Raw genomic sequence first — 10077 nt, forward strand, 5'->3', positions numbered from 1 at the left:
TGTCATGTTTTACTCGTACCTCAGCCAGCATTGTGAATGGTGTCTAAATCTAATACTTACAGTGCCTTGCGAAAGTATTCGGCCCCCTTGAACTTTGCGACCTTTTGCCACATTTCAGGCTTCAAACATAAAGATATAAAACTGTATTTTTTTGTGAAGAATCAACAACAAGTGGGACACAATCATGAAGTGGAACGACATTTATTGGATATTTACTTTACTTTCAGTGCAGCAAACTCTCTCCAGAAGTTCAGTGAGGATCTCTGAATGATCCAATGTTGACCTAAATTACTAATGATGATAAATACAATCCACCTGTGTGTAATCAAGTCTCCGTATAAATGCACCTGCACTGTGATAGTCTCAGAGGTCCGTTAAAAGCGCAGAGAGCATCATGAAGAACAAGGAACACACCAGGCAGGTCCGAGATACTGTTGTGAAGGAGTTTAAAGCCGGATTTGGATACAAAAAGATTTCCCAAGCTTTAAACATCCCAATGAGCACTATGCAAGCGATAATATTGAAATGGAAGGAGTATCAGACCACTGCAAATCTACCAAGACCTGGCCGTCCCTCTAAACTTTCAGCTCATACAAGGAGAAGACTGATCAGAGATGCAGCCAAGAGGCCCATGATCACTCTGGATGAACTGCAGAGATCTACAGCTGAGGTGGGAGACTCTGTCCATAGGACAACAATCAGTCGTATATTGCACAAATCTGGCCTTTATGGAAGAGTAGCAAGAAGAAAGCCATTTCTTAAAGATATCCATAAAAAGTGTCGTTTAAAGCCACCTGGGAGACACAACAGACATGTCGAAGAAGGTGCTCTGGTCAGATGAAACCAAAATGGAACTTTTTGGCAACAATGCAAAACGTTATGTTTGGCGTAAAAGCAACACAGCTGAACACACCATCCCCACTGTCAAACATGGTGGTGGCAGCATCATGGTTTGGGCCTGCTTTTCTTCAGCAGGGACAGGGAAGATGGTTAAAATTGATGGGAAGATGGATGGAGCCAAATACAGGACCATTCTGGAAGAAAACCTGATGGAGTCTGCAAAAGACCTGAGACTGGGACGGAGATTTGTCTTCCAACAAGACAATGATCCAAAACATAAAGCAAAATCTACAATGGAATGGTTCAAAAATAAACATATGTGAATGGCCAAGTCAAAGTCCAGACCTGAATCCAATCGAGAATCTGTGGAAAGAACTGAAAACTGCTGTTCACAAATGCTCTCCATCCAACCTCACTGAGCTCGAGCTGTTTTGCAAGGAGGAATGGGAAAAAATGTCAGTCTCTCGATGTGCAAAACTGATAGAGACATACCCCAAGCGACTTACAGCTGTAATCGCAGCAAAAGGTGGCTCTACAAAGTATTAACTTAAGGGGGCTGAATAATTTTGCACGCCCAATTTTTCAGTTTTTGATTTGTTAAAAAAGTTTGAAATATCCAATAAATGTTGTTCCACTTCATGATTATGTCCCACTTGTTGTTGATTCTTCACAAAAAAATACAGTTTTATATCTTTATGTTTGAAGCCTGAAATGTGGCAAAAGGTCGCAAAGTTCAAGGGGGCCGAATATTTTCGCAAGGCACTGTAGGTGTTTTTAGTCATGCATGAAAGGTCTGGGGTGGTTCTGTGGTTATAAGTTACATTTCTGGCCATGCTGGCAGGGTCTGAATCAAACCCAATGTCCAATGGGATTGATCTGTTTGATCCAATTGTTTGTTTCAGTTTCCAGTAGTTGAATCCTTTGACAAATTGTTGATTTCAACAAATGCATTGAGTTGGTTGAAAAGTGATACTAAATTTAAAAACCATGCACTATTTTGACATAGTGGAAGATATACTGAATTGATACTGTTTTTCATACTAAGATGGACCAAGAAATGTTGCTTTTGCACATAGTTGTTCATTGGTTTAGCAAGAGTCTGTTGATTGGTCAGTCATTGGATTAATTTGTTTTACAATATGTTTACAATATCAAAACAAGCTTTATTTATACAGCACATTTCAGACATGGATGCAACAAAACGACTTCAGAGGAAAAAATGTATAAAAAACAAAGAAAATAAACAGAACTATTTACTACACAACAAACATAAGAGGATACAAAACAGAAGAATAACAACTGAAAGACTAATGAGCATCCTGAGGAAAATCCATTGATTAAAATATTAACAATTGGATGCAATATTCAACCATAACGAGATGGACAAGCCAGCACAGGTGTAACACATACTGACTAACGAGGTGACACCAATCAACGGGCTATACGTGCTAACTAGCAATACTTGCTAACGAGCTCTATGTGCTACATTCCAACCTCAAAACATAAATGGAAAAACCAAAGCCTGTAACACCTCTCCTGTCAAGACAACAAATATATCCTATATTTTTGTTGGACAAGTTTGCTCACCACCAACAGAAAATAACTTCCATTTCACATGATTCACTTTCTACAATATAAACATGGTGTCTACTGGCTTCCAACAATTAAAAGCACGTATTTCTAAATATATATTTTTCTACAATCTTGTTTTTTAAACTCACTTGCATCTAGAACTCTTCTAAAATTGTTAATACATTGATTATAGACCAAGTTATTATACTGCGTCCATGTGTATAGGCTGCAAGTAAGTTGAAATGAATATGTTTTCAAGTCATTGAAAAAACGACCTGGAAATACATATTTTCAACTATAACCGAACGTATATTGAATGTCGGGCCTTGTCTTCTTTTCAACGTCTTTTCAATTACATTTTGCGAGATGGGATAGCCCAATGTCAAAACACAGTTTTAAAGTGTCCAAATCAATAACCAAAATGCAGAAACAGTTTGTAATATATTGAAAACCTCAACATAAAATGTGCTATTTACATTTTCTTTTGCACATCATCATCTGCTCATTTATCACTCCAGTGTTAATCTGCTAAATTGTAATTATTCGCTCCTACCTCCTCATGCCTTTGGCACACACTGTATATAGACTTTATTTTTTCTACTGTGCCATTGACTTGATTATTGTTTACTCCATGTGTAACTCTGTGTTGTTGTCTGTGTCACACTGCTTTCCTTTATCTTGGCCAGGTCGCAGTTGCAAATGAGAACTTGTTCTCAACTAGCCTACCTGGTTAAATAAAGGTTAAATAAAAAAATAAACACATCTGCCACAATAATCATAGAAGCACCATAAAAACTGCACAAGCACCAGAAACGCTGTTGTTTTGACAAGTAGCAATAAATCACCGATATCGATTAGGAGAGAAATCAGTTGTATGTGCTGTTGAAACTAACACAATTTAAAAAACACATGGAAATGGGAGATATATTTTACCTCACTGGTTAGAGGACAGCCTGAAGAAGACAGTCAGCTACATTTTGAAGTTTAACATTTTGATTCAAGAGGGTGGCAAACATGGGGTTACACAACACGTTTTGTTAAATCTCATAAATAGTACTCTCAATTCAGAGCCTGGATTTTTCCCCTGAGGCTAATATTCATATCATGCTAAAATCAAATAAGCAGGGGGCAAACACTTAGGGTTCTATATTGTGACATTCATTAAAATACTCCTTCTACAATTTAAAAAACATTCCACATTGTGACATTATTTCATTGATATCATGAAACAACTTCTTCATGCATGTATTTTCTGATGTTTGATCAGAAATCTTTTATCAGAGAATCTCTTGTCACATTGATCACAGCTATGAGATTTCTTTCCTGTGTGTGTTCTCAAATGTACTATCAGGCTGTTTGGCTGAGTAAAACTCTTCCCACATTGATTACAGCTATAAGGTTTCTCTCCCGTGTGTGTTCTCTGGTGTGTCTTCAGACTGCCAGATGTAACAAAACTTTTCCCACATTGAGGACAGTCATATGGCTTCTCTCCTGTGTGTGTTCTCTGGTGCACTATCAGGCTGCTTGACTGAGTGAAACTCTTCCCACAATGATTACAGCTATAACATTTCTCTCCTGTGTGTGTTCTCTGGTGCACTATCAGGCTGCTTGACTGAATAAAACTCTTACCACATTGATTACAGCTAAATGGTTTCTCTCCTGTGTGTATTCTTTGGTGTGATTTCAGGTTGCTTGGCTGAGTAAAACTTTTCCCACATTGATCACAGCCATAAGGTTTCTCTCCAGTGTGAATTCTCTGATGTATTTTAAGGTCTACTGAAGAGGTGAATCTCTTCCCGCAGTCAGAGCAGCAGTGAAGTTTCTCTCTAGTGTGTATTCTCAGGTGTACTTTCAGTGAATTTGATCTTAAGTAACTCTTGCCACAGTCAGAGCAGTGGTGAGATTTCTTCACTGTGGGTCTCTGCTGGTGTTTCTTGATGTGTTCTGATCTGAAGATACTTTTCTCTGCCTCGTCAGCATTATGAGGTTGTTGAGGCTCCCCAGAGGATCCACAATAATCACTTCTCTCTCCTGTGTAAACAACAAAGTCAGACAGATGGTTAAAGGCCCACAACAGCAGAAATCCACTGTTTATTTGAGTTAAAAGGTGATGCTCAGAGCCTACCCATGAAGTTGTACAACAATTGACATCTGTTAAATTATTTGACAATTAAGACAGTCAAGTGACCAAGAATAGTCATTTTGTCTTGTTTTCACATTAGTAGTAACATCGATGATTGTAGGCTAGAAATAAGTTATTCAAGTTGTTGAAAACCCAAGCACTGTGCCAGATGACTTCTGGTCTCCAATATAGGCCCCTTTCTGTGTTTGCTAAAATTGCGGCATGAGGGCAAAGCACACGCAATTTGGTTGCAGAAACTCCTCCCTGCTAATGAGGAAACCACTAGTTATGGATGTAGTATATCTGCCTGGAGCAAAAATGGTGAGCAAAGATTATAGTTTTTCACAATGTATTCTGAATATTACAGCGCAAGATCAGGTGTGCTACTCAAGAAAACTCACATTAAGCTCTGGTGTCTATTCACTAATTCACCACCATGGGAGAAAACTCAGGGGAGTTCTCATAGGCTGACAGAAAAAATAGCATCCATTTCCAGGTTGCTTATGAGTGCATTTCACATTACTTTTGGATTATCCTGCGTAATATGTTTGTGTTATTACACTTCAACCAGTAAAATGCTCTTTGGCTAGCTGTTCCATCAGCCTGACAATGAAGGTTTGTACACTAAGTGCTTGCCAAATTGGCCCATAACTTCACCTAACAATAACATAGACCTACTGTAGGACCCATAACTTCACCTAACAATAACATAGACCTACTGTAGGACCCATGGCTTCACCTAACAACAACATAGACCTAGGACTATAATAATTAAATATTTTGTCATGACATTTCATAACCTGATCACCAGTTAATTTTGTCAATAATCCCACTAGGCTACTCTGTAATATGTTGTCATTCTAAATGTCCTGAATAAGAAAATAGCTCTGTGTGTTGTACAATAGACTATCCATCAAGGAACAGTTCTCTACACATTATGAGCAAAGTATCTCTGTGTGCAAACAGACTAACGAGACCCTACAGTAAATCAAGCAGACAATAACATTATAAACATCAATTTGTTAGGGATGTTGAATCCAACGTGGAGCACGGCATAACTGTCTTTACCAGATGAATGAATGAAGAAGCACTTTGGTTGTTGTTGCATGTCGTGATGTTTGTCATTTGACTGGAATTCAGAAAATTATTTCCTGGATCAGCTCAGGATAGTTGAACACGTGACTGTAACTTAAAAGCTACAGTATTAAGAATGATGTGTAATTATTGAAGAACCGCGTTAATGACAGTATCCATTTGGGTGTTTCTATAAAGTTAAGGTGACTCTCGGTTAGAACCATTGGATTTAGGAAACTCTGAAATTATTTATAATTGCTGTGCCCATGAAAACTGTTTTCCCAGTGTAACATAAGGAGACACTAAATGTGATGTAGTTAGAGTGCATTTCAGAGATCTGAATACAAAAAAACTGTCCGACAGCTAGATCCCGTATTTAAGTTGAAGTTCATCATATGACAAGCTTAACATTATGACTATAACTACTGTTCCCTGAAGGAAGGAAACTAGGTACAACGTAACATTAACTTCTTCGATATAGGGGGCGCTCTTTAAATTTTTGGATGAAAAACGTTCCCGTTTTAAACAAGATATTTTGTCACGAAAAGATGCTTGACTATGCATATAATTGACAGCTTTGGAAAGAAAACACTCTGACATTTCCAAAACTGCAAAGATATTGTCTGTGAGTGCCACAGAACTGATGTTACAGGCAAAACCCAGATACAAATCCAACCAGGAAGTGCCCCATTTTTTGAAAGCCCTGCATGCCAATGACTCCTTATATGGCTGTGGAGGAGCTAGCAGTCAGCTTACGTTTTCCACGGTTTCCCCAAGGTGTCTGCAGCATTGTGACGTATTTGTAGGCATATCATTGGAAGATTGACCATAAGAGACTACATCTACCAGGTGGTCGCTTGGTGTCCTCCGTCGCAATTATTGCGTAATCTCCAGCTGCAGTATTTTTCCGTTTGCCTTTGATGAGAAACCAACTGTCAGGAATGATTTTTCATCGAATAGAATTGTGAAAAACACCTTGAGGATTGATTCTAAACAACGTTTGCCATGTTTCTATCGATATTATGAAGCTAATTTGGAAAAAAGTTTGCCGTTGTGTTGACTGCATTTTCGTTTTTTTTTCTTAGCCAAACGTGATGAACAAAACGGAGCTTATTCTCTTACACAAATAATCTTTTTGGAAAAAATGAACATTTGCTATCTAACTGAGAGTCTCGTCATTGAAAACATCCGAAGTTCTTCAAAGGTAAATTATTTTATTTGAATGCTTTTCTTGTTTTTGTGAAAATGTTGCCTGCTGAATGCTAGGCTTAATGCTATGCTAGGCTATCAATACTCTTACACATATGCTTGTGTAGCTTTGGTTAAAGCATATTTTGAAAATCTGAGATGACAGTGTTGTTAACAAAAGGCTAAGCTTGTGTTTCAATATATTTATTTCATTTGCGATTTTCATGAATAGGAAACGTTGCGTTATGGTAATGAGCTTGAGGCTATGATTACGCTCCCGGATACGCGATTGCTCGACGCTAGAGGTTAAATCCACACCTCGGTGGAAGCCTCGCCTTCCACAGGTGATGAGTGTGAGGCTCAGATTCATTCATTCAATTTAATACCGCTGTTCACCAACCCAGGAAGGGGAGGGGCCAAACAGGTGTTGTATTTTAATGTATGTTTGAGAAGAGTTTAAAACAAAGGTTTCAAAACAATTCATGAATGTAATTAAATCTCGGTATGTTTAGCCTTTAATGTAATGGCATGAAAATAAATTGGCTGAATATTATACAATGACTTACCAACAGCTCTAACAATTTGACCTCCACAGGAAATCACTGGCAATTCTAGAATATACTATATAGCCTAGAAACCTGGTTAAAGTGTCATTATGACATCACGGGTGAATTCTAGAATATACTGCATATCCTAGAAACCTGGTTAAACTATCATTATGACATCATGGATGAATTCTCGAATATACTATATATCCTAGAAACCTGGTTAAACTATCATTATGACCTCATGGATGAATTCTAAAATATACTATATATCCTAGAAACCTGGTTAAACTATCATTATGACATCATAGATTAATTCTAGAATATACTATATAGCCTAGAAACCTGGTTAAACTATAATTATGACATTATGGATGAATTCTAGAATATACTATATAGCCTAGAAACCTGGTTAAACTATAATTATGACATTATGGATGAATTCTAGAATATACTATATAGCCTAGAAACCTGGTTAAACTATCATTATGACCTCATGGATGAATTCTAGAATATACTATATAGCCTAGAAACCTGGTTAAACTATCATTATGATCTCATGGATAACCAGCCCTTGTATTCATAGTGTAGTGAATTCAGGGGGTAGCCCTGAGCTGAACTCAAACCTGGGTCCACTGACTGTCAAGCCAACACCTTATAACTTTTACACCAAGATGTCTGAACTTCTTGACGAGGTCGCTAGGTGTTGGGTTATGGTTGCTACAATAGCTTTCTCTTTGAATTTGAGAGGGTTACATTTCTCCAGCCCCATCCCTCAGATGTTTACCAAACTCAGCTGTTTATCAAACCAAGTCTCTGGGCAGCCATTTTGTTGCTGTTAAAAAAAAAAAACACACCAATCAACCAATCTGTTTTGGTAATAAGATGATGATGGGGTTGGAGAAATGTAACTACTTTCAAATTCATAAACAGACCTATGGATGCAAGGACTGACCATCCATGATATCATCATAGTTTTAACCATGTTTTGAGGCTATACAGTGTTGATTTACATTGGAGTAAAAAAAGCTTATTTGGGGTTGTGATGGGGTACAACAGTTGAACTAAGCTCATGAGGCATGTGTTATATTCTTCAAGAATCAATGGCTATATATAAATAATTTAAAAGTCCAAAAATGGATGTAGCAATTGCATATTTCTGCTTTAACACCAAATAACAGTTAAACGGCAGAGTTTGTGCCTCTGTTTTTAAGACAGTACTTACTAGTGTTAATCAGGGAACGGTTTCTCAAAAGCATCTTACGGCTAAGTTCACCGTTAGAACCATTGGATGCTTTAAGATGCGTTTGGGAAACCGGGCCCAGATGTCCAGTTTCCTCCTCTTCTTTGGATGTGACAGTCATCTCCTCCTCCTCTTTCACTCCAAAAACTGCATCATCCTCTTTCTCTTCTTTTACTGTAACATCCTCCTCCTCTTTCACTCTGAACACGTCTTCCTCTTCTTTCACTCTAACGTTTTGCTCTTCTTCTTTCACGGAAACAGCCTCACCATCTACTTGTTTTTGTATTGAAACAGCCTCCTCTTCCTCCTCCTCTTTCACCAGAGCTTCTTTCTCCGTCCAGCAGACAGCCTCTTCTTTATCAGGAGAGTAGCTTAGTGAACTCATGGTCGGAGATGTTCGCTAGCTAGGCTAATGCTAACGAAACCAGCCCGCTAGCTGACTAATAACAACAACACCGTAAATATGAAATTACATCGGATAACTAACTAGACGAAAAAAGTGGGTTAAAATGCAGTGGGTAATATACACTAAAGCGTCTAAAGAGCGTTATTGATTCGGCTATTTTGTCTAGCAAGCTACCGAGGTGTCTGACTAACTGTTGCTGCTGATGAAAGAAGCGTTCCGTCCAGTAGATTATACGTCACACTAACAGCTTTGCCTTAAAGTCGCACATCGTCATCTACTGACTGGAGTGGGTAACGCATTTGAGTAAAATGTAAACGTTATCTTCAGACAGCTAAAGTGTAGGAAGCATTAGTTTTTACTCACCAGTGTAACAACACAGTGTGGTTAAAGACTTAGTAAGCTAGTTGTAGTCACAATCTGTTTACCTATAAGTATAAACAGTTATGTTTTTGCGTCATTACATATGCATTAATTTATTTTGGGAAACTTCTGAACTACCCATAATGCAATATTACTCAAGTCGTATGAAGTATCTGCTCTGTGCTACCGAGTTTGTATGCCAGTTTAACGGTGTAATTACGTTGTTAAATTCCTGCATAAAATGGGTATTATTCCACCTCCAGGTCTATTATTAAAATCAAAGTTTATTTGTCAGGTGCGCCGAATACAACAGGTGTAGTAGACCTTACAGTGAAATGCTTACTTACAGGCCCTAACCAACAGTGCAATTTTTTAAGTGAAAAATCTGTATTAGGTGAACAATAGATATGTAAAGAAATAAAAACAACAGTTAAAAGACATTGAAAAATAACAGTAGGGACGCTATTACATTGCGTTAACAATGGAGGATTGGTTGATTTCCAGTTTTTAGTATTTAAGATGATGAGGAGAAAAGTATCATCCAACTCTGGGGTATTAATGAGAGGTTTCGTCCAAACATTGGCTATCTCACTGCACCCTCATATTCCATGTCTTGAAATATGCACAGACATTGTACTTCTTCTGACAGCCAACTTTCTAACTCCGCCATTAACTTTATGACATCATAACATTCCCAGAAGGCATGGACTATTGAGTCAATGTTAGT

General features: G+C 37.9%; 1 protein-coding gene across 1 annotated transcript; it reads right to left on the bottom strand.

The window, feature by feature from the left end:
• Window positions 1–1989: 1989 nt before the first annotated feature.
• LOC110531916 (zinc finger protein 664) lies at window positions 1990–9235 on the bottom strand. The gene is made up of 2 exons (XM_021615393.2): window positions 8567–9235; window positions 1990–4443 (listed from the first exon to the last, which is right to left on the bottom strand). The coding sequence occupies exons 1-2, from the start codon at window positions 8967–8969 to the stop codon at window positions 3650–3652; spliced, it is 1197 nt and encodes a 398-aa protein (XP_021471068.2). The 5' UTR covers window positions 8970–9235; the 3' UTR covers window positions 1990–3649.
• Between the last annotated feature and the right edge of the window lie 842 nt (window positions 9236–10077).

Source organism: Oncorhynchus mykiss, chromosome 9 (assembly GCF_013265735.2).
Source record: "Oncorhynchus mykiss isolate Arlee chromosome 9, USDA_OmykA_1.1, whole genome shotgun sequence".
Taxonomy (NCBI): Eukaryota; Metazoa; Chordata; class Actinopteri; order Salmoniformes; family Salmonidae; genus Oncorhynchus; species Oncorhynchus mykiss.

Excerpts from the sequence above, each read along its gene's own strand:
- LOC110531916 (XM_021615393.2), bottom strand. The coding sequence starts at position 8,969 with ATGAGTTCACTAAGCTACTCTCCTGATAAAGAAGAGGCTGTCTGCTGG. Across the intron at positions 4,444-8,566 it reads CCGTTCCCTGATTAACACTA|GAGAGAGAAGTGATTATTGT; the intron begins GTAAGTACTGTC and ends TTGTTTACACAG.